This window comes from Dama dama, chromosome 31, assembly GCF_033118175.1.
Source record: "Dama dama isolate Ldn47 chromosome 31, ASM3311817v1, whole genome shotgun sequence".
Lineage (NCBI taxonomy): Eukaryota > Metazoa > Chordata > Mammalia > Artiodactyla > Cervidae > Dama > Dama dama.
This window is the reverse complement of record NC_083711.1, coordinates 7,278,125-7,303,604: the sequence shown is the minus strand read 5'-3', so window position 1 is coordinate 7,303,604 and position 25,480 is coordinate 7,278,125. Positions and strand designations below refer to the sequence as shown.

Below are 25,480 nucleotides of genomic sequence, written 5' to 3'. Positions count from 1 at the left end.
TGATGACATGATACATCTCCTCTTCCTTCTACATCGGGGTCTTTGGAACTTCTCAGTAGGGCCCTGCAGAAACTGGAAGGGGTGCCGCCTTGCCTTCCTTCTTCCAGGATGCATCCACCTTGCTAGTGGGCACTGAGGCATTACAGGGGCACCTGCAGTTGCACAGCTGCTGAGGTTTAACACTTGACTCCTGGGAAAGCGGGGATGTTTGGGCGTCTGGGGGTGACTTTAATGGCTCTGGAACTTGAAGCTGTTCCAGAAAGCTCTCTAGCTGCCGGCAGGATCAGGATCTTTTCACTGAAATCCACAAGGGCCGCAAGAAAGGCTGTCATTGGCCAGGCTCTCAGGCCACGCACGTAGGGGGAACGGTGGGGGATGCAAACCCCGCCCAAGCCCCGGGGGGGTATGGAGGTGGTACCTGGCACTCCCGGTCAACCTCTGAACGCCTAGCCAGGCACCTCCAAGGGTGCAGGCGCTAAGCGGCCCTCCCCAGCCGCGCACTGCACCCCCGCGGGCGCCTTTCCTGGGAACCAAGGTCGTAATTAAGGGTCCAGGTGGAAAGCAGACGCGGAACCAGGGAGAAACAGGAGCGGTGAAAGAACCCAGAAAGCTTAAGCCCGGGAGAAGGGGCGCGGCGTCTTGCGGCGAGAGGATTTCGCCCCGCGCGCGCAGCGAACCGCTCAGGCGCCGCCAGAGCCCGGAGCAGGGGGGGTCCTCTCCGAGGGGGCGCAGCGGTCCCCCGCGCTGTGCCCTTCGCCCAGCGCCAACCGGCTCCTCAGCAGAGTCCAGGAAGGGTCTCCGGTCCAAGACAGGGATCTGCGGCCATGACTGAGGTCGTGGAGCTGGAGAGGGGCGCCCCGCGTCCTCGGAGCCCGTCCGGGGGCCCGGCGCTTCAGGCGGATAGGCGGGGCGAGACGGAGACCGCCGGCCCTATGGCTCAGAGAGAGGAGGCGAGACAGGGCCCCGCGGAGGCGCCGGGGAGCGACGGGGCGGGCGCAGCCGCGACGGCCGCGGGGCCCGAAGGAGAAGGCTCGGGGCCGGCCGGAGGGCGAGAGGGCGGGCTGGAGCCGGGCGCCGGCGGGGGCCCAGGAGCCGACACGCGGGGCGCGAGCGGGGCGCATGGCCAGGACGAGGCAGGGGACGACGCCCGCAAGGTAGAGGGGCCGACGAGCGGCGCGGGGCCGGAGGAGGAGGCGGGCCCCGGGCCAGGCGCGCAGGGCGAGGAGCCGGGGGAGGCTCAAGCGGGGAGCGGGGACTCCGCGGCCCTGAACGAGGCGGAAGAGGCGGGGAGCGGGCCGGGGGAGCCGGCCGGCAGCGCGCCTGGGGCGTCCGGGGCGCGCGTGGACGCCGAGGGGCCGGCGGGGGCCCGCGTGGATGCCCCGGAGTCGGTGGGGGAAAGCGTGGTAGCCGAGGGGTCGGCGGGGGCCCGCGTGGACGCCCCGGAGTCGGTGGGGGAAAGCGTGGTAGCCGAGGGGTCGGCGGGGGCCCGCGTGGACGCCCCGGAGTCGGTGGGGGAAAGCGTGGTAGCCGAGGGGTCGGCGGGGGCCCGCGTGGACGCCCCGGAGTCGGTGGGGGACCGCCTGGACGCCGAGGGGCCGGCGGGGGAGAGCCTGGGAGCCGAGGAATCGGTGGCGGATAATACAGATGTCGGGGGGCCAGCGGGGGCCAGCACGGATGTCGGGGTGCCGACGGCAGGAGCGCAGGGCGCCGAGGGTGAGCCCCGGGACGGAGGGGACCGCAGCTCCCAGTCCCAGGCGGAGGCGATTGAGGCCCCAGCGGCGGAGAGCGCGGGGTGCACCCCCGGGGAGCTTGCGGGGGAGCCTCGGGGCTCAGCGGAGGAGACGGGCGACCCCGAGGGAGGTGAGTCGGGGGAGGCGGCCCCAGGGGACGCTTGGGCAGAGGCCGGCGAGGACGCGGACCAGAGTGGGCCCCCGGGGCAGGCGGAGGAGGCCGAAGAGGAGAGGCTGGAGCGGGGTCTCCAGGGGCCAGGCGAGGAGGAGCCCCGCGAAGGCACCGCTGATGACGAGGCGACCCGGCCGTTGGAGGTCGGGGAGCCCCAGGCCGAGCTGAGCAGCCACTCGGCGGGCGAGCGCAGCGCTGAACGCGGCGGCGGCGGCGGCAGCGGGACAGTGCCCGAGAACGGCGGCCAGGAGGACGGCGAGGCGTCCGAGGAGGGGGCCCCGGGGCAGGACCACGACATCACGCTCTTCGTGAAGGTAAACCTGGCTTCCCGCAACTCCCGTGACGCCCCCTCCTCAGTCGTGTCTTTTCAGATCTGATCCCAGAGGGACGCGCAGGGGTCATGCTCTCGGCGCCCGATGGGCACCGAGCCCTCTGTCCGCGGGAGTCGGGCAGGACAGCCTGCGTTTCAGCGAGAAGAGTTAAAGGAGCGTGATTAAGTCGCTCAGTAGTGTCCGACTCTTTGCGACCCCATGGACTCTAGCCCTCCAGGCTCCTCTGTCCATGGGATGTCCCAGGCAAGACTCCTGGAGTGGGTTGCTAGTTCCTTCTCCAGGGGCTCTTCCCCACTCAGGGATCGAACCCACGCCTCCTGCTTTGGCAGGCGGAATTTTTTTCCCACTGAGCCAGGAAAATCCAAAGGAATACGATGGAGAAGAATTGAGGAAACAAAGAGGTTGGGATGGGGGTGGTGAGTGAGTCCAGCATCCCACTAGCGTTTGTCCTGAAAATCCTAACTGGCCCTTCTAGTCTGGAGGTTCTCAAAGAACCTACAGAACAAAAGCAAAACCCCTACAAGCCCTTTTGATGTTCAGAACAATTTCTGCCAAAGGAAACGCTAATGCTTAAAGTGAAAAAATGATAACAGATAGGTTGTAATGTGAAACTGTATACTAGCACTGAAATCTCAGAGGCCCAGAGCTGGCCCAGATTTTCAACTCCCAAAACCTCTTTCATTTTGGGAGAATCAATAACGTGTGTTTGGGAGGAAAATGAAAGTTTATTTAAATATGGTAATATTTATGGAACATTTTAGCATTTTTTTTTAAGAAGCATGCCATATGCTGATTACCATTGTCTGCTTCTTTGTCTTATTTTCAGCCTTACTTCAAAGAGTCAAAGAGGACAAAGATTGTGTAGAGATACAAGTGAGGTAGTTTTGAGTTTAAATGGGATTTCCTATAAGGCATCACAGATAAGGACCAAGGTCCAGGAGCAGCTTTTTTGTTGAAAAAGCTCTTCCCAAAGACCTTTGGCCAGACTGGGAAAGCAGCAGATAATAAGGTCAAGAATGTGCATTGTATGTTAAATCATAATCCTTGCAAAATATTTCCAGGCTTGTAGAGGCCAGTCATGACCCAACCTCCTTGAGAGAAATGTAAGCAAATTTTAATAACTGGAAAAAAAAATAAGGAAAAAAAAATTTCCCAACATGATTAAGATCAGAATTTCAAGAATTCTTTGAGTGGCAAGAGAATTTGGGAAGAACAGGCTTGTGTTTCTTCACTGTGTTGTTTGGAGCAATTTTTAAGATGCTGAGACATTTTCAGATCATGTATTGGGACATAATCTGAGGGTACAAACCCCTAGGAGGGTCCCGGAGCAGGAAGACTTCAGGGGAGTTAGGGGAGGGGGAATTTGAAAATGGCACTGCTGTGCATGTCCCAGCTCCACTCCTTGGTTTAAGAAATTTCCCCCTGGTTCTGGTCGCTGGGCTATAGGATACCAGTCTCTTGTTACAGCTTGGAAACACAGTTTCCTAACTAGACTCTGCTTCCATCCTTGGTTTTTTCCAATCTAGTCCTTCGTCATAGCCAGTGAGCTAAAGAAGAAAATATCTGATCATTTTGTTTCCTAGTATAAAATTCCTCAGTTGTTTATGGCAGATAAATCCCCACTTCTTAGTCAAATCATGAGGCTCTCCGGGATGTGATTCCTGTCTCCTTGGCATTGCCTGGGTGCCCCCTCACCCCTGCCTTTTGGTACCACTATGTCGCCAAATTAAACTACTTACTGGTCCTTGGGAGAACCACATTCTTTTCTGCCTTGAAATTTTCCATGTGCTCTACCTGAATCAAGTTTCTTCCCCTTCATCCCTCTCTCCCTCCCCTGCCTGGTTATCTGCTTGTGTCCAAGATTCAGCGTGGCCATCAGCTCCTCCGGGGAGACTTTCCCAACCCCGATTTGGTTTGAGTACCCCTCTGTCAAAGCTCCACTCACACTACCCTCTGTATGCTGTCTCCAGTGTGGAGCACAGGCCTGGAAATGGATGGTGTGTGTGAACCAGTGGCTGCCTGTAGGAGTTGGTATATTGTAATGGTCAATAGTACAGACTTTAGAGCCAGTGAGCTGGGGCCAAATCCTGGCTTTGCTTCTTTCTTGCTGTGTGACCTTGGACAAGTTACTTAGCCTTTCTGTGCCTTCGTTGCTTATGGATAAAACAGGGGCAACAATAGTACTTACTCTATGAGGTTGTTGGGATTCAAGATAAGATTCTACTTAGAACAGTACCTGACTTGAAATAAGCCTGGTATAAGTGTGAATTCTTGTTACATCTGCTAGTTCTGATCAACTTTCATTGATTTTTGCATGGGGATAGTCTCTTTTCCATTCCATCCCTGCCATTTTATTTTATTTTAGGGAAAATGCCTCTAGATACCCAATTATTTCCATTCTCTGGGGGAGAAGAATATTATGAAAAGTAAAAACAAGTTGTTTTCTCAGATTCTGCTTAGAGTAGTTTGTGTAGGCAGAGGCAAGGAGACATGTCATGAATGGCTTAGCCAGATGTTTGACTCCCATGATTGGCAGGGTGCTCAGTTCTTTTCCTTTTGTTAAAGTAACAAATGGACCTCCAAACAGTGAAACTGGTTTTGAAGCAACCACTGCCTGGTGCAACTTCTGAGGGTCACTTAGGATGTGTCCCATAGGATTGTTAAGGCATCTCACTTCTCATGCTTCTAATCATTGTCTTGAAAAACAAAAGAATCCCAAAGCCAAACTCAAGCAAAAACCTGTTAGCCTGTTTTATCTCTTGACTTTGTGATACTTGATTTAGAATCCTTAAGTTAGTTCAGAAGAGGATTTCTTTGCCAAATTTAACCATTCCTAAGCTCCTTCTTTGGGCTGCACTTTATCTGGACGCTGTATTCCATAGTGGACATCTGACCGTCTAGGTTTTGTAAACATGTCAGGGGCCAGTGTGTCTTGGTGGGTTTTTGATGCCATGACTGGGAGTGTAAATTTCACAGAGCTGTTCTTTAAGGATAATACTGCAGTGTTCCTGTAACCATTCCACTAGCTTTCGTGACAGCCTAGTAAACACAGTTGTTTTTTTTTTTTAACAAAGTTTTAAGTTAATTAGGTTTCATTCTATTTGGGAAATTTTTTATATTTATTCCTATTTTTAAAATGTATAAGTGACAAATAAATGTATTGGTTATCAGAAAGTAATGACATGACACAGTAAAATGTAATAATAAGATGTGCTTCTAAATTTAACCACCTGGTAGTTTATATTACCTATCTTGGTGAGAATTGTCATTTTATTTTATTCTGTACGTATGCAAGAATGTATTCTTGCTTGTTAAAGAGCCATGAGTCTATAAAGCAGGCCACTGGAAAGCCTCCTTGAATTATTGTATGGTAAATGAATTGCTGATCATCTAATTTTTAGTTTTGTTTTCTCAAAGTGATAATTATTTATCAAATTATAGAGTAAACCTGCAATGTGTTTAGTAACAAAAATTCTTCTCTTAGTTACTCACAAAGGGAAGGATGACAACATAATAACATACCAACATAGTAATAACAAATGACAAACAAGATACTAACACCATGGAGTGAAGTAGGGACTTTAGAGACAGAGGATTTAGTAGCTAAGGAAGTCTTGCTTACAGGTTTGGTTCTTCTAATACTTTGAGGCAGGGTTCAGGGGTGGGATAGTTCTTCCCAGGTGGCTCAATGGTAAAGAATCCTCCTGCCAATGCAAGAGATATGGGTTCGATCCCTGGGTTGGAAAGATCCCCTGGAGAAGGAAACGGCAACCCTCTCCAGTATTCTTACTTTTTTTTTTTTTTACTTCTGATTTTTTTTTTTTTTAATTTATTAGTTGGAGGCTAATTACTTCACAACATTTCAGTGGGTTTTGTCATACATTGATATGATCTCCAGTATTCTTGCCTGGAGAATCCCATGGACAGAGGAGCCTGGCAGGCTACAGTCCATGGGGTCTCAAAGAGTCGGACATGACTGAGCTCACATGCAGCAGGGCTGGGATAGTCTAAAAAATGGATTTGCTAGCAAATTTCACATGATTTAATTAAGAAAACCTTAATGTATGTGACAAGTGTCTAATCCTGAACCAGAATCTAAGAATTTCTTAAACTGTGTTTTGGACGCCATACATTTAACCACTAATACACAGCTACTGCTGAGCTCGGAAACTTGTATTTGCCATTATATTTAGATTCTCCAGGGAGGTGAAACTGAGCGCAATAAAGTAGAACTCAAGTCATGGCCTTTGAATAAGCATTGTCTTCGAGAGATGCTGTCCCCCCCAAATAGATAAGTAAATTAACTAAGTCGTCCTAACATTGTCACATTGATTGGGGGTTGGGAGTCGGGAAAGGGTCTGTTGGGATCAACTCTCTGTGCATTTTTCTCCAGGAGCAAGCAGGCTGAGACCTCTCTGGGGGTTTTGTGTCTGAAGAGCTTAAAAGGGAGATGCTATTTCCATAACCAAATATGAATTTTGTGTTCTAAAAGGAAATGAGTACAAATGCAGTTCTGTAACTTTAATTTTCCCCCCCAGCTGACATTTTTTTGGTCATTTGTTTTCTGAGTGTCTATGCCACTTGCTTACACATTTTGTGTAAGCTCAGTTATGTCAGTTGTGTCCAACTCTTTGCGACCTCATGGACTGCAACATGCCAGGCTTCCCTGTTCTTCACTATCTCCCAGAATTTGCTCAAACTCATGTCCATTGAATCTCAATGGATGCCATCAACCATCTTGCCCTCTGTCATCCCCTTACATATTATGTCAGTGAAATCATACAAGGTTAGTTGGGGTGGGAACAGAGGTGCTTTGCTAACATGTGCACACACAGCACAGCACACGCCCTTGAGTGGGATTCGTGGGGTGTCCTCACCACCCGCACGGCAGAGGGACTGTGGGAGGCCCTCCATCTGCTCTTCTTGGTTCAGTCAGTTCAGTCGCTCAGTCGTGTCTGACTCTTTGTGACCCCATGGACCACAGTATACCAGGCTTCCCTGTCCATCACCCACTCCCAGAGTTTACTCAAACTCATGTCCACTGAGTCAGTGATGCCATCCAACCATCTCATCCTCTGTCATCCCCTTCTCTTCCCGCATTCAATCTTTCCCAGCATCAGGGTCCTTTCCAATGAGTCAGTTCTTCGCATCAGGTATTGGACGCCTGATGAAACGCCAAAGTATTGGAGTTTCAGATTTAGCATCAGTCCTTCCAATGAATATTCAGGACTGATTTTCTTTAGGATGGACTGGTTGGATCTCCTTGCAGTCCAAGGGACTCTCAAGAGTCTTCTCCAACACCACAGTTCAAAAGCATCAAGTCTTCGGTGCTCAGCTTTCTTCTTGGTAATGGAAGGTAAATAGTCAGATGGATGGTTGATTGGGTCAAGGTGCCTTGCTGGATACAAGCCCTGTTCCTCACTGCTCAGTCCAGGGTCCCTTGCTGGAGGGCCAGAGTCAGTCTTCTCCATGAAGGCACTGTAGTCTGGCACATAATGGGCACCTGGGGAGGAAGGGAAAGTGGGATCCTGTTGAGTGGGGCCTATACCGGCATGTACAGAGGACCTGCATGTAGAGTGGTCACTGAAGAGTTATGGACCTAATTGTATCTGAGGAGACGCAGAGAGTGGGGCCCTTGGATAATCCCTAGCACAAGTTCTTCAAGATTTTCTAAAATAGGCTGGCTTTGCCCTAACCATTCTCTGAGCTCCTGTGATATTCAGCCAAGAAAAGTTTTCTCTGAGAATCAGGGACGTGGATATTTAAATCTCCTAAGCTTCTCTTTTTCCATCATTAATTTTCTCTGCCCTTTTCCGACAGAGTGCTGATTTATAAAGTGGGCTCTGTATCTGGGCAGAGTTGGGGGGAGATATTTTCTAAAATATTTCAACTTGTATTTTACTATTTACTTCAGTTTTATTTCACAAGTGGAATAAATTTATTTTTTTAAGGGTTGAAATAAAATAGGGAGGTTAAAGATATTTATGCACAATTCAGCCTTTCATGGAATCTATGAGGTTCTTTTGTTAAGTGTATCTTTTTAAAGAAAAGATAATACATTAGGATAATAAAAACATAAATATAAAAAGATACAGTATGATCAAAAATGCCTTCTTCCACCCCTGAGATGCAGTCTCTCAGTTTTCTCCCAAGATGTTCTGCAGATATTCAAGCATATATGTGAATATCTTGACTGCATTGGTTCCGAGTGCTGTGTAACATATTACTTTAAGACTTAGCACCTTAAAACAACAAACATTTACTATTCAAGGTTTCTTTGTGTCAGAAGCTTGAGAGCAGCTTAAGCTGGGTCGTTCTCCTTCATGAGGTTGTAGCCAGGATGTTGGCCAAGCCCGTGGTCTCATCTGAAGGACCGATTGGGCTGGAGGATCCACTTCCGTGGGGGTTGGTTGACTCATGTCTATTGTCAGGAGGTTCACTTGCCCATCACCTGGACTGTCCACAGTGCTGCCTTAGTGTCCTCGCCACATGGCATCTGGCTCTCCCCAGAGCATGGATCCAAGAGAGGAAGCCTTTTATGACACTGTCTCAGAAGCCAGTGCAGGAGATGAAACAGATGCAAGTTCAGTCCTTGGGTCAGGAAGATCCCCTGGAGATGGGAATGGCAACCCATTCTGGTATTCTTGCCTGGGAAAATCCCATGGACAGAGGATCCTGGCAGGCTACAGTCCAGGGGGCCACAAAGAGCTGGACATGACTGACTGACTGAGCGCAGCAGCTGAGAAATCACACGCTGTAATTTCTGTCTTATACTGTAGTCTAAGTCTAACCTTCAAGGAGAGTGGAATTCAACTTTACCTTTTATTATTTATTTACTTATTTTTTAGAAGCTATTTCTTTTTTTGCCCACACCACATGTGGGATCTTAGTTCCCCAACCAGGGGTCAAACCCACACCCCCTTCATTGGAAGCACAGAATCTTAACTGCTGGACCACAGGGAAATACCTCAACTCCACTTTTTGAAATTTTTAAAATATTTTAAAAAGTACCACACCTTTTTTTTTTTTTCCCATGAAAAGTTCAGTTCAGTCACGTCCTACTCTGTGACCCCTTGGATTGCAGTACTCCAGGCTTCCCTGTCCATCAGCAACTCCCGGAGTTTACTCAAACTCGTCCATTGAGTCGGTGATGCCATCCAGCCATCTCATCCTCTGTCGTCCCCTTCTCCTCCTGCCCTCAATCTTCGGCAGCATCAGGGTCTTTTCCAGTGAGTCAGTTTTTCGAATCAGTGGCCAAAGTATTGGAGTTTCAGCTTCAGCATCAGTCCTTCCAATGAACACCCAGGACTGATCTCCTTTAGGATGGACTGGTTGAATCTCCTTGCAGTCCAAGGGACTCTCAAGAATCTTCTCCAACACCACAGTTCAAAAGCATCAATTCTTCTGTGCTCAGCTTTCTTCACAGTCCAACTCTCACATCCATACATGACTACTGAAAAAACCATAGCTTTGACTAGATGGACCTTTGTTGGCAAAGTAATATTTCTGCTTTTTAATATGCTGTCTGGGTTGGTCATAACTTTTCATCCAAGGAGCAAGCAAGCGTCTTTTAATTTCATGGCTGCAGTCACCATATGCAGTGATTTTGGAGCCCAGAAAAATAAAATCGGCTACTGTTGCCACTGTTTCCCCATCTATTTGCCATGAAGTGATGGGACCGGATGCCATGAAAAGTAGTACACTGGAAATACATTTGGTTGCATCTTGCTTTCTTTACTTAACATTGTGTCTTGTAAATCATTCCCCGTTGGTGCCTGTAGCTCCCTCACATTCTTGTTAACATTTTGCATTTTTCTCATAGCGGGTGTATTCTACTCTCAGCTTGCCACTGTTGGATATTTAGGTAGTTTCCCCATTCTCATGTGATAAGCAGTGCTGTAGTGAAAATCCATCCAAATATGTACAGTTATATATGGAACCTAAATTATTGGAAATGATACTGCTAAGAGGAAGGATGTGCGTATTTAAGATTCTGATAACTTTTATTAAATTTCCTCTCCAAACAGTGCCCCCCTGACACTCCATGAATGCTGTGTCTGCTTCCCCATCTTTGCCTGCTCAGTGTGTTCCCTAACGTTTTGAATCTGAGAAAATGAAAAATGAGATCCATTGTCATTTAACGCACATTTCTTTTAGTATGCAAGAGACTGAGTTTAATTTTACATATTTAAAAACCATTAGTATCTATTTTTCTGTGAACTATCCTTTGTTGTTTATGTCCTTTGCTCATTTTTCAAATTGCCTTTTGGTCTTGTTCTTCATGATTTTTATATTAAGGAAGTTAGACCCCTGTCTGTTTTGATATTTGTACTGGAGTAATTTATCCTTTTTGTTTTAGTTATTTCTTGTAATGGATACTTGGGAAAACAAAGCATCAGCTGTGACAGCACTCTTAGAAACTTCATTTCCTGGAATGTTTAAACGCTCTGCTTTGCTTTTTATTCTCTAATTTCTTAAGTCCTGAAGGATTACGTATTTCAAATCTTGCCTTTCTCCCTTCCTTTTTAATTAGTAGGTTACATTTTATCAAGCACACGTCCTTTCAGGCTCAAACTCTTGCCTACATTGTTAGAATTCCTGTTCAAACAAATTTAAAAGGTATAAATGGCAGCATCATTTCATACCCACACTGCTCCACCTGAAAATGTAAAGGTATATATACCTTTGATCTTGCCATCTCCTGAAATGAATTCGTGCCAACTAATTGTCTGTGATGAAGTGATACCAAAGTACTGTTTCTAAGATTGTGTCTCCTAGCCAGATGTTCTTTTTTGGATTCCATCTGTTGAAAGAATTGACCACAATGTATAGGGATGGGTGACAAATCCTATTTGCAGAGGACCAGGGAATTGTGGAAGCCTACCTGTGGCTTATGTCAGATGAGAGAGAGGATGGAAATGCACAAATACCAAAGATTGTTTGAAAAGATAATTTTGAAGCTTCTGAAAGTGTAGCTCTGTGAAGAAATGCAGACCATGTGGGTGCATACGTATTCAGTCTGCAAGGGAAGTCTGATCTTAAATATGCCTGCATGATCATGAGATTAAAAATCTTCTCCATTTTTTGAGGGGGTTTTAGGGGATACACATACATGTATGGCTGAGTCCCTTCGCTGTTCACCTGAAACTACCACAACTTGTTAATTGACTATGCCCTAATACGAAGTAAAAAGTTGAAAGCCAGGGAAAAAACAAACAAAAATTCTCCATTTTTACTAGTTTCATGGGCTCTATTTCAACTCTTTCTCTTTCCTTCTGTACTTGGTCATCTGTGTGAAAGCTGAGTCTTGATGTAGGGCAACATAAAAGTTGCTTTTCAGTCTTTCTAACTACCAAGTGGTATTTTGGACCCAAGTAAAGAGCCAACTCACTAGAAAAGGCCCTGATGTGGGGAAAGATTGAAAGCAAAAGGAGAGGAGGGCTGCAGAGTATGAGATGGTTGGATAGCATCACGGATTCCTAGGACATGAGTTTGAGCAAACTCCGGGAGATGGTGAAGGGCAAGGAAGCCTGGCGTGCTGCAGTCCATGGGGTCGCAAAGAGTCAGATGTGGCTTAGTGACTGATCAACAACAAGAAGCCTATTTAAAGTTGAGTGAGGAGTGCACCTTATTGTATATTGTCAGCCTACTTATTTAACTTATATGCAGAGTACATCATGAGAAACACTGGGCTTGAAGAAGCACAAGCTAGAATCAAGATTGCTGGGAGAAATATCAATAACCTCAGATATGCAGATGATACCACCCTTATGGCAGAAAGTGAAGAGGAACTAAAAAGCCTCTTGATGAAAGTGAAAGAGGAGAGTGAAAAAGTTGGCTTAAAGCTTAACATTCAGAAAACTAAGATCATGGCATCTGGTCCCATCACCTCATGGGAAATAGATGGGGAGACAGTGGAAACAGTGTCAGACTTCATTTCTTTGGGCTCCAAAATCACTGCGGATGGTGATTGCAGCCATGAAATTAAACGATGCTTACTCCTTGGAAGGAAAGTTATGACCAACCTGGATAGCATATTAAAAAGCAGAGACATTACTTTGCCAGCAAAGTTCCGTCTAGTCAAGGCTATGGTTTTTCCAGTGGTCATGTATGGATGTGAGAGTTGGACTGTGAAGAAAGCTGAGCACCAAAAAAGGGATGCTTTTGAACTGTGGTGTTGGAGAAGACTCTTGAGAGTCCCTTGGACTGCAAGGAGATCCAGCCAGTCCATCCTGAAGGAGATCAGTCCTGGGTGTTCACTGGAAGGACTGATGCTGAAGCTGAAACTCCAATACTTTGGCCGCCTCATCCGAAGAGTTGACTCATTGGAAAAGACCCTAATGGTGGGAGGGATTGGGGGCAGGAGGAGAAGGGGTCGACAGAGGATGAGATGGCTGGATGGCATCACCGACTCGATGGGCATGAGTGTGAGTGAACTCCGGGAGTTGGTGATGGACGGGGAAGCCTGGCATGCTGCGATTCATGGGGTCGCAAAGAGTCGGATACTGAGCGACTGAACTGAACTGAACTGAACTGAAGGAGTACACACCATTTAACACTGCTTGAGGCCAGTGTTGATGAACACTGTGATGAACACAGAACCTGCTTTCTTGGAGCCTTCAGCCCTAGAAAGTGATCCGGGAGGAAATAACTTCAATGTTTTATGAGGCAGGAGAGCACTGGGGCCGGAGTTAGCCATGGGATGAGCAGGATGGCAGGCTGGGCAGCGACCAACAGAAAGGAGACGTGTGGCCTCTAGGTCTCGGACAGTGAGGGCTCTGCCCTTGTGTTGAAAAGTAAAAGTGAAAGTCGCTCAGTTGTGTCTGACTCCATGGAGTGTGGCCCGCCAGGCTCCTCTGCCACGGGATTGTCCAGGCAAGAGTGCTGGAGTGGGCAGCCATGCCCTTTCGCGGGGGATCTTCCCGACCCAGGGACTGGATCTGGTCTCTGCGTTGCAGGCGGTTTCTTGACCATCTCAGCCACCAGCTGTGCTGAGTGGATGGATGAACAACAAATGTGGCTGTTACATCATGTGGAAAAAATCGAGTGGTCCACTCCATATGCCCTTTACAAAATACTGTTATTTATGTACTTATTTTGGCTTCACTGGGCCTTAGCCATGGCCCAAGAGACCCCCCACCGGGGCGTGTGAACTTCTTAGGTGTGGCGGGCATGAGGGATCTTGTTCCCCAGCCAGGGGCTGAACCTCAGCCAACCCTGCACTGGGAGCGGGGAATCCCACCCACTGGACCACCAGGAAGTCCCCACAGGCCCTTTTTACAGTCACTTCTCTGTCGCGTCTAACAGGCGGCCATGTATTCTTACCCAGGAGAAGCGGTATGTGCTGGTTAGGGAGCTACTAGCATCAGTGCCCCTTTTCACTTAGAGTGTGCAAGTTTAGGGCTGTTTTGGGAAGCCAGAGATTGGGTTCCCTTTTTTGAACCTGCAGAACTCTGCCTCTGGCCCATGAGGCTCTTGGCTATCCAGTAGGAAGACTGTCGCTGTGCACCCCTAGCCGCCCACCCCAGTTCCCCAGCCCACCTCCAACCTCCGTGTGCTGTGGGGATGAGAAATCAGGACGAGGAGGCACGCTGGGTGGGGCCCCAGGGAGTCTGATGGGGCCCTGAGGACAATGGCCACGGGCGTGGCCAAGACGCCCAGCACAGCTCAACTGTCACGTGCTGTGAAGGTTACCCAGGATAAAGGTATCATTGGAGATCCAGAGACTTCAGGCTTTCTCCTGAAATGAGGACAATTAACACTTTTTTTTTTTTTCCGGTTCCTTTGGTGTCAGGTCCTCGGATGCGGTGGATTCAACGAATCTTGGAAAGATTTTATCTCTCCTCTACTTTGTTCCTTTTCATTTGAACTTCATCCAGGCTGGATGCCTTCAACTCTGTTCCCATAAATTACCGGACAAGATGAAGTTTGGGTTGCACTCGGTGGCTTTTTAGTGTCATTTAACTCTGAGCAGAGAATTCCATCCTTAAGAAAACTTAGAGGTCTGGAGTAGGAAATGGCAACCCGCTCCAGTATTCTTGCCTGGAAAATTCCATGGACTGAGGAGCCCTGTAGGCTATAGTAGTCCATGGCATCGCAAAGGGCTGGATGTGACTAAGCATGCACACACACACGCACACGTATTTGTCTCTGTGTTAGACATCTACTCTGTTAATCAAAACTTGTCTGTGAGAGCCCTTTGTATGCTGCAAGGAGAGTGCTTTTATTTATCTTTCATCACATTATTCAAAAAGAAATGGAGGTTTTTTCTTTCCACAAAATGCTTGCCATTTAGTTATTGTGTGTGTGTATAGACATATTTGTGAGAATGTTTGACAATATAAAACGTTTGTGTGGTCAGTCATATGATATTCTGTCCACTGCTTTTTAAATTTTTTTAATTGAATTGAGCTTTTACTATAATATTCTCCACTTGAAATTACTTGGTTTGAAAAAAATGACAGTGAATGTATTCCTGCTTACTTTTTAGTGCTAATTAATCACTTGTGATACATATTTCTAACTCCTAATCTCTCTGCATTATTGTGTGTTTTTTTTTTTTAGTCTTTCATGGTTAAATGTATTTCTAAAATTCGTATCACCTTTGGACGTTGTGCAGAAAGCATTCTTTTTCACCATTTGAATAAAGGTCACCTTTGCTTTCCATGAAAAAAAAAGAAAACTTAGAGGTATTGACACATCAGAAATGGAGGGGGATAATTTTTGGTTAATGTCATTTTAACCAGTATATTATGGTTATTTGCATCGTGAGCAGCAACAAGAAAGATTGCTCTGTCACTTTCCAGCTAGTGAGACTTGCTGTAAAAAGTAGTAAAGGTATAGTGCCCTGCTCATCACTGGATAATATGAAACAACACCATTGCTTTTATGCCCTGCTCAAATTTTTTTTTTAAAAATTGGCTCAAGTTAGTAAAGATCTGGACTTCCCTGGTGGCTCAGATGGTAAAAGCGTCTGCCTACAATGCAGAAGACCCCCGGGTTCGATCCCTGGGTTGGGAAGATCCCCTGGAGAAGGAAATGGCAACCCACTCTGGTACTCTTGCTTGGAAAATCCTGTGGACAGGGGAGCCTGGTGGGCTGCAGTCCATGGGGTCACAGGAGTCTGACACAGTTGAGCAACTTCAGTAAAGACCTGAATCTATAAGTAAATGGTTTGAGCATTTCAGCACACCCTGAAATCAGATAGTGTGGTGAATTCAAGATGGCTGCAAATTCTTTGACCCTCCTCCCGGACCTCCCATCAGATCCTTGGGAAGTGCGCTCTGATTCTTCCCCCCCTGAATGTGGCCTGACCTTGGTGACTACTTGGTAACCAAGAAAACACGGCGGCAGTGATGATGTGTGGTTTTCATTTCAAAGGGCCATGCAGCTTCTGCCTTGTCCACTGACACCTCTGAGGCCAGCATGCTGGAGGGGCTGCTTGTAGGTGCTCCATTTGACAGTCTCAGCTGAGGACAGCCTTCTGGCCATTCTGCCAAAACACCTGACAAGTGTGTGAAGCTGTCATGGACCTGGTTCACCAGCTGAACACCACTGAGTGACCTTCTCAATATCACATGAAACAGAAGCATCATTCAGGCAAGCCTTCCCCAAATTCCTGACTTACCAAATCATGATATATAATAAAACAGACATTTGAGGCTGTTAAATGTGGAGTGATGTAGTCCTGGACAATTGGTAACTGGGACATGCAACTTCAGTTCAGTTCAGTTGCTCAGTCGTGTCCAACTCTTTGCAGCCCCGTGGACTGCAGCACTCCAGGCCTCCCTGTCCATCACCAACTCTTGGAGTTTACTCAAACTCATGTCCGACTCAAATTGAGTCGGTGATGCCATCCAACCGTCTCATCCTCTGCCGTCCCTTTCTCCTCCTGCCTTCAATCTTTCCCAGCATCAGGGTCTTTTCCAGTGAGTCAGCTCTTCGCATCAGGTGGCCAAAGTATTGGAGTTTCAGCTTCGCCATCAGTTCTTCCAATGAATATTTGGGACTGATCTCCTTTAGGATGGACTGGTTGGATCTCCTTGCAGTCCAAGAGACTCTCAAGAGTCTTCTCCAACACCACAGTTCAAAAGCATCAATTCTTCTGTGCTCAGCTTTCTTTATAGTCCAACTCTCTTTTCAACTGTACTAACAATCAATGTCTTATTAGGTAGAGTAGGTGGGTGACCACCCTTGATCCACATAGCTTAATTACTGAACCCAGTTGCTCTTAGCTTTAAATTCCAGCCAAAGGCTAGATTGTGTGTCGGTGTTTATGGTCACAGAGGGTGGAATCAACTCATATGAAGTATGTGGACGAACACAATGAAACTTGCTATTTATCCTCCTATATGAATTATGCTTTAAAAACTCCAGGGCCATTTTTAATCCTTATTTAATAATATGGCCTGATACCAACTGAAGCTTTCACATAGAGAAGAAAAGCCTATTTCCTTGCAAAATTCTCACAAGGAATTATTACAACAAAGGCACATCTTGTTCTGGAAAGCCAGCTTAATGATGCAGCCCGTTTTGCTATGCCCTGGTGGTTTGGTTCTTGAATGACTGAGCGAATTCCGTTCCTTAGAGTGACTCAAAGGGGAAACACAGGCACCAAACAGAAGCCCTGGCCACACAGAGCCCTCCTGTCATCTACACTGCTCCCCAGCCTCTCAGAACTGCTCTCGCCCACTCTGGACCTCTCCCCTTGGCCATCTTTTCACCCACTCAGATTTTACCAGCTTAGGAGAGCCCTAAGTTGCATGTTTTAAGATGGTGTCTGGTCCCATCACTTCATTGGAAGCAATGATGTTGAAGCTGCAACTCCAATCCTTTGGCCACCTGATGCGAAGAGCTGACTCATTTGAAAAGACCCTACTGCTGGGAAAGATTGCGGGCAGGAGGAGAAGGGGACGACAGAGGATGAGATGGTTGGATGGCATCACCAACTCAATGGACATGAGTTTGAGTAAATTCCGGGAGTTGGTGATGGACAGGGAGGCCTGGCATGCTGCAGTCCATGGGGTCACAAAGAGCTGGACACGACTGAGCAAGAACCGAACTGATACTTGGGGATGCATTTAGGGTTCAGATCTGTTTTCAAGTCTTAGAATCTAAAATATATTTCTTAGAACCTAAGTGTGAAGAGGAATGAAACCATCCCTACATTCTAAGATTATGAAGGAGTGAGGACCATGCTTTAAGATAGGGCATAGTCCCTTTGGTGACATGGATCGAGGACGCTAATGAACACATTTTACTGATAAAGTGCAGACAGACCATGAACAAAGCTTTCCCCTCCACTGGGGACAGATGACTCGAGCCACTGGTTGGGTGTACAAAGTCATCTAGAAAGTGCTATCAACTGTGCAGGTGTCTATTTCTTTAAAGAGAAAACTTGTTTCTGGCACTAGGTGTTTTCTTAGTTGTTGCTGTCCTCACTGTCCTGTTTTGTTGCTCCACTAGAGGGCAGAGAAGGGACGAGAAGGGACCAAGGTCCAGAGGGCCAGCTGGGTGGTTTCCTGTCTTATTAGCACTCTCTCTGCCCTGCAGAAAAGTTAAAGAAGAGAAGGAGACCTGTCCGGCACAATTGGAACCACTGGGCTTTGACCTGTGAGCAGCAGGTGGTTTTTTCATTTTCTTTGGATAAATACTCAGGAATGGAATTGCTGGATCTAATGGTAGTTGTTTTAATTTTTTGAGGAACTTAGTACTATTTTCCACAGGGCTGCTCCATCTTACATTCTCACCGACAGTGTGCTAGGGTTCCCTTTTCTCCACATCCTCTACAACACTTGTTATATTTTTGTCTTTTTGATAATGTGACGTATGGGCTCAGTCGCTCAGTGGTGTCTGAATCTTGGCGACCCCTTGGACTGTAGCCTGCCAGGCTCCTCTGTTCATGGTCTTTTCCAGGCAAGAATGCTGGAGTGGGTTGCTTTTTCCTACTCCAGGGGATCTTCCCCACCCAGGGATCGAACCTGTGTCTCTTGTGTCTCATGCATTGACAGGTGGACCCTTTACCACTGTGCCACCTGGGAAGCCCTTTTTGATAATAGCTATTCTAAAACAGCTGTGGGGTGATATCTCGTGGTGGTTTTGATTTCATGTGTCTCTGATGAGGGATATTGAGCATCTTTTCATGTGCCTGTTGGCCATCTATATGCCTTCTTCGGAAAAATGTCTGTTCAGAACCTCTGCTCATTTAAAAATCAGATTGTTGGGTTTTTGCTGTTAGCTTGTATATGTTTTTTAATGCATTTTGGATATTAGCCCCTTATCAGATATATGATTAGCAAATATTTTCTGCCATTTATTAAATTGTTTCTTTATTTTGGTGATGGTTTCCTTTGCTAGACAGAAACTATTCAGTTTGATGTAATCCTACTTGTTTATTTTTGCCTTTGTTGCCTTTTGGTGTCAAGCAGAAAAAAAGTTGTCACCAAGACTGATGTCAAGGAGCTTACTACATACATTTTCTTCTAGGAGTTTTGTGGTTTCAGGTCTTGCATTCAAGTCTTTAATCCGTTTCGAATAAATTTTTTGTATAATGTAATAGTGGTCTGGTTTCATCCTTTTGTATGTTGCTGTCCAGTTTAAGAAACATCATTTATTGAAGAGACTGTCCTTTCCCCACTGTATATTCTTGGCTCCTCTGTTGTGAATTAATTGACTATAAATACATGCATGGGTTTATTTCTGGGCTCTCTATTTGGTTCCATTGATCTCTGTGTCTACTTTTATGCCAATACCATATAATTTGATTACTATATCTTTGTAATGTAGTTTGAAATCAGGAAGCGTGAGCTTCCAATGTTGATCTTCTTTCTCAAGATTGCTTTGGCTATTCAAAATCTTTGAGATTTAGTTTTATATTTTGAATATCTTTCATCGCTATAGTGACCAGTTGTAGTAATTAATGTGGCTTCTCAAAAGTGCCTTGAATCTTTTAGAATGAGATCTGACAAGCATACCTTTACAAAAGGAATTTAATGGCTTTGCCACTTCATCAAACACCTGTAAGAAGGTGTAGAAAATGTCACCAAAATGGACCCTTTCATGCAAATGGACAAACAGTGTCAGCTTGTGGAAAGGTTAGAGGTTTCTGGGACTGTTGTCTTTTCCTGGGTTAGTCCTGGGGAAGATAAGAGCAACCACTGCCACTTCTTAACAGACAGTGGCTTTTTCTAGACAATTCTTTGAGATTCAGGTTTTCAGGCTTTGAGATTCAGGCTTTGAGATTCAGGAGGGCTGGTGTAGGCATTTTTACACATGTGGATTCTTCCAGAACTCACATATCATACCACATAGGTGATTCCTCCTTTCTACCTGAAAAAATTAAGCATAAAGCCTCTGATTTCTGCCATCTTTAAGCATTAAAGGGAACACATTCTAAAATCTTAAAAGCATTGGTCACAATTCTCTCAGTAACCTTTAAGATGTTTCTGATTAACTGACTAGTTTCAGTTAGAACAAAAAATATGAAATTGCCAGTCCCCTCCCTTCCTGACTCCGATCCAAACAACTTTCATAGGTTGGTCATCAAAACTAAAGTGTCTTTAAGGCAGTAGACTTTCATCTGTGTAAATAAGTAGTTTCAGACCTTTGGTCTCTTTAAAACTTACAGACATTACAAAGAAAAATAAAGAGGGATTTTTTTGTTGTTGTTGTTTTCAGGAGGCTGCGTGTTTCTGAGTTGCTGTGTGGTGGCCAAGTTCTGTCTGACTCTTGTGACCCCATACAACTGTATGTAGCCCACCAGGCTCCTCTGTCCATGGGATTTCCCAGGCAAGAATACTGGAGTGGGTTGCCATTTCCTCCTCCAAGGGATCTTCGACCCAGGGATTGAACTCATGTCTCCTACATTGGCAGGCAGATTCTTTACCACTGAGCCACTGGGGGAGGCCCTTGTTTCTAAACAATTATGCACGAGAGCTAGAGACTTCTGAACAAATTGAATCTGAATACTTTTAGAGAAAATCAGAATTTCTTTTTCATGATCGGCTCTGCCTAGCACATGGGGTGACCCTACTCTTCCACTCTTCACACTCCCTCTTTCCTAAGTAGTTTACAAATCTTCAGTTGCTATTTTCCTATCACGAGCAAAGTGTACACACATCAGCTGCTGATCTCAACTTGAGATGCATCAGTAAAGTTTCAGTCAATTCAGTTCAGTTTAGTCCTCCCCTTCTCCTCCTGCCTTCATTCTTTCCCAGCATCAGGGTCTTTCCAGTGAGTCGATTCTTTGAATCAGGTGGCCAAAGGAATGGAGTTTCAGCTTCAGCATCAGTCCTTCCAGTGAATCTTCAGGACTGATTTCCTATAGGATGGACTGTATGGGTGTGTTTAAAGGGAAGGTGATGAACCAGAAAGTGCATCTCAGGACCACTCAGCTCAGTTCAGTTCAGTCGCTCAGTCGTGTCCGACTCTTTGCGACCCCATGAATCACAGCACGCCAGGCCTCCCTGTCAGTCACCAACTCCCGGAGTTTACTCAAACCCATGTCCATCGAGTCGGTGATGCCATCAAACCATCTCATCCTCTGTCATCCCCTTCTCCTCCTGCCCCCAATCCCTCCCAGCATCAGGGCCTTTTCCAATGAGTCAACTCTTCGGATGAGGTGGCCAAAGTATTGGAGTTTTGGCTTCAGCATCAGTCCTTCCAGTCAGTGAACACCCAGGACTGATCTTTAGGATGGACTGGTTGGATCTCCTTGCAGTCCAAGGGACTCTCAAGAGTCTTCTCCAACACCACAGTTCAAAAGCATCAATTTTTCGGTGCTCAGCTTTCTTCATAGTCCAAATCTCACATCCATACATGACCAGACGGACCTTTGTTGGCAAAGTAATGTCTCTGCTTTTTAATATGCTATCAAGGTTGGTCATAACTTTCCTTCCAAGGAGTAAGCGTCTTTTAATTTCATGGCTGCAATCACCATCTGCGGTGATTTTGGAGCCCAAAAAAATAACGTCTGACACTGTTTCCACTGTTTCCCCATCTATTTCCCATGAAGTGATGGGACCAGATGCCATGATCTTACTTTTCTGAATGTTGAGCTTCAAGCCAATTTTTTCACTCTTCTCTTTCACTTTCATCAAGAGGCTTTTTAGTTCCTCTTCACTTTCTGCCATAAGGGTGGTGTCATCTGCATATCTGAGGTGACTGATATTTCTCCCGGCAATCTTGATTCCAGCTTGTGCTTCTTCCAGCCCAGTGTTTCTCATGATGTACTCTGCATATAAGTTAAATAAGCAGGGTGACAATATACAGCCTTGACATACTCCTTTTCCTATTTGAAACCAGTCTGTTGTTCCATGTCCAGTGCTAACTGTTGCTTCCTGACCTGCATATAGGTTTCTCAAGAGGCAGGTCAAATGGTCTGGTATTCCCGTCTCTTTCAGAATTTTCCACAGTTTATTGTGATCCACACAGTCAAAGACTTTGGCATAGTCAATAAAGCAGAAATAGATGTTTTTCTGGAACTCTCTTGCTTTTTCGATGATTCAGCAGATGTCAGGACCACTAGGGAGCGCCAACTCTCTTGAACACATTCCATGGCTTGAAGCCAGAAAGCTCTTTATTGAGAAGGCAGATTCTAGAAAAACTACTGGGAGGAAACAATAAAAAGAGCAGAATATCACACCACCGTCATCACCATCAACATCATCATTTCATAACACAGCTATTTTGTTTGTAATGACATTGGCAAAAGACAGATTGGGAGTCTGTGAATCTCTTAAGGCCTTTAGAAGATGCCTCTAAAAAAGATGTCTTCTTTTTTACAGTGAGAGATGGGTGCTGAATTCCAAGCTGCCACTTACTAATATTACTGACCTTTTCAGCCCCAGGGGCTTCCCTGGTAACTCGGATGGTAAAGAATCTGCCTGCAATGTGAGAGACCTGGGTTTGATCCCTGGGTCAGGAAGATTCCCTGGAGAAGGGAATGCCAACCCACTCCAGTATCTTGCCTGGAGAATTCCCCAGACCAGGGGGTCACAAAGAGTTGGGCACGACTAAGTAATGAACACTTCAGCCCCAAATTCCCCAGGGGAGGTGGACACTCAGGTTTGTCAGGGTTTCTTCCAGCTGCTGACCTGGGGTGGGTGGTACCTAGAATACTTTCCTGTTTGGGACAGAAGTTTTTGCTGTTCTTTTTGACCCAAAGGGTCCTATGGAGGATCAAAGTGAAACCGTGGCCTTTGCTGAGCTCAATTTAAGGATTTAAGGATGAGTGGGTGACGGTGTCTGGCTCCGCTGTGTGGTGCCCTTTAGTCTGGAGCGTCTGTCACACCCAGAGACAGGCTGTTCTGGGGTGGGTTTGCCACCTGAATTGCACTGCCTGTTTAAAATGGTTTTCATTGTTTTATTTCTTAGATCTCAGTGATAGGCCACCCACTTCCCTCTCTTTGTGCACCTGGTGGTTATGATTGTTAATCTTAAGAAACCACAATGCAAATATACATATATCTGCACTACAGTTTTTTTTTTTTTTAATCTCAACTCTTTACTGATGATTCTCAAATTAGGTAGGTCATCTTATAAGAAAAAGAAAAGAAAAGAAATAAGCCCTCAATTAAGCAAGAATATTGAGAATAATTCAAGGTTTTCATCCTCTAATTTAAGAGGAAGGGACAGCACCTTTTCCTGGTGTCATCTCTCAGAGCCCCCTCAATTTTCTTCTTCTTTTTTTAAAAGTACTTCACTAGGCCCAAGACCTGCTGGCATATTTTTTTTTAATAATTTTTTATTATTTTTTGGCCCCATCGAGTGGCATGCAGGGTCTTCCTCTCTCAACCAGGGGTCGAACCCACGCTCCCTGAAGCTGAAGCACTGAGTCTTAACCAATGGACTGCCAGGGAAGTTCCCCTCAGTTTGCTGAACCACGCACCGTTAGAGGGAAATAGGAGGTTGACGCATAGTAATATGTCACGCTGTAGAAAGGTGAGTCTTAGCATCCCCATGTGGGAGTGCTCTGATTTCATTTCAATTTGCTATTTACTCAGTTACCTGGAACTTCAGAGGCTAAACCTGACAGTCTGGAAGATACTGACTAAAATGCTCAACGAACGACTCTTCCAGGGGCTGTGCTTTAACGTAGGCTTAACTCAGTATCCAGGGTGTCCATGATGGAGGGCAGTTTTTTCAATGATCTGTTGATTTAATTACTTTTTAGTTTTATTTCTTAAATTTTTTTAAATTGAGATATAATTGACATACATTATATAGCTTCAGGTGTACAACATCATGATACGATATTTGTGTATGTTTTGAAGTGATCACCCCAATAAGTGTAGTTAACATAAACCATCACACAGAGTTGCAACATTTTTTTCTTTCTTGTGGTGAGAACTTTTAAGATCTACTCTCTTAACAGCTTTCAAATATTCAATACAGTATCATTAACCATAATTGCCATGCTGTTCATTACATTCCCATGTCTTATTTAATACATGGAAGTTTGTACCTTTCGACCTCCTTCACCCATTTCACCTCCCTCCCTCCCCATCTCTGGCAACTACCAATTTGTTCTCTGTATCTATGAAGTTTTTCTTTTTTAGGTCCCATGTAGAAATGAGATCTTATGGTGTTTGTCTTCTTGTTTCCTCAAATGCCCTCAAGGTCTCCTTTGTCTCTAATGGCAAGATTTCAGCCTTTTTTATAGATTAATAATATTCAATTGTGTGTATATATATAGTAGTAGTGGTTTAGTCGTTCAGTTGTGTCCGACCCTTGTGACCCCATGGATTGTATGTAGCCCACCAGGCTCCTCTGTCCATGGGATTTTCCAGGCAAGAATACTGGAGTGGCCTGCCATTTCTTTCTCTAGATATACATACCTAAAGATACATATATACACACCTGAAGATATATGTATCTGGAGAAGGGAACATATCTGGAGTCCATGGGGTCTCAAAGAGTTGGACACAACTGAGCACAAATATACATATCACACGACCTTATCCATTCATCTGCCAATGGACACTTGGTTGTCTCCATACCTTGGTTATGAACATGGGGGTGCATATATCTTTTTCTAGTTAGTGTTTCTGCACTGATCACATTCAAAGATGGGCAGTTCTGGGGAACATTTGTTACCTGCACTGCACTACTGAGTTTTAGCTGCTTCTCTTTCGCGAAGGTGGTCTGACAGCCGGGAGGAGGAAGGCCGTTTCTTTAATAGCTGACCCTGAGCTACTGAGGAGTTTGCCAGGATTGTCTTAAATCCCCACCTCCTTTCCCCACCCCTCATGGACTTCAACCTCTGTTCATCTGTTCTCCCTTCCAGGGACCTATAGTCCTGGATCCTCAGCTTTCAAGGATTAGCGACCTAATCTGATCAATGGGTTACGTTCATCTGTGCTGATGTTTTTCTGGAACAAAGCCCCACTTCTAGGTTACTCAGTTCAGTTGTGTCTGACTCTTTGCGACCCCATGGACTGCAGCATACTAGGCTTCCCTGTCCATCACCAACTCCCAGAGCTTGCTCTAACTCATGTCCATTAAGTCAATGATACTATCCCACCATCTCATCTTCTGTCATCCCCTTCTCCTCCTTTTCCTCCTTCTAGGTTACTCAGAAGTTGTTAATAATGCTTTTTCTTTGGCCCTCTCAAAAAATAAAGCTGTCATCTGAGTGGACAGTGGGGTGACCAGCCATCCTAGCACGCCTGAGACTTAGTGAGGGGGCTGATGAGGGATTTCCAACTTTAAAATCATCACAGTCCCAAACAAACCAGATCACCCAGCCCTTGTCCTTTTGGGTGGGAGGAGAAAGGAACCCCAGGACAGATGGCCTGGGGAGAGAACTGGGGGTGATGAGGCTGGGCTTGCTGATAACCCTTTCTGGGGGTGAGACTGGTTTATCAATGAACTCCTCGTGATAAGCAGCTTCCTAGAACTTCTGAGTACAGTGATCGCTGGCTCCTCAACGTGAGTTTTCCTGGAATGGCTTCCGTAGCCTGGCTGTGTGCGGTGGGTGCTGTCGGTGGCGGGTGGGGAGAACCTGTCTCAGGCACTGTCGTTAATCATTGGTTCCACGGAGTCTGGCATGGTTTTCCCTGAAAGGAATGGGACCAATAGGAAATAATCAAGGAACAGTTTGGTGCAACCCCAGGCAGAGCCGAGGACTGTATGGTCAGCGGACTTCAGAAAAGGCAAAAGGAAATGCTCACCAGAGAGTCACAGAAAAGGGTCCAGAGCTGGGGAGAACTTACTGACCTGACTTGAGTGGGAGTGAGGTGGTAGCG

The 25,480-nt window shown here is 46.0% G+C and overlaps 1 protein-coding gene and 1 non-coding gene across 2 annotated transcripts in view; both read left to right on the top strand.

Moving 5' to 3' along the window:
* Positions 1-824: 824 nt before the first annotated feature.
* CLIC6 (chloride intracellular channel 6) overlaps positions 825-25,480 on the top strand; it is a 49,007-nt gene continuing 24,351 nt past the window's right edge. The window contains exon 1 of the mRNA XM_061134028.1: positions 825-2,216. Coding sequence (XP_060990011.1) covers positions 825-2,216 — 1,392 coding nt within the window. The remainder of the gene's footprint in view (positions 2,217-25,480) is intronic.
* On the top strand, positions 15,180-15,254 carry TRNAC-ACA (transfer RNA cysteine (anticodon ACA)). The gene has a single exon. It is a non-coding gene; the product is annotated as a tRNA-Cys (tRNA).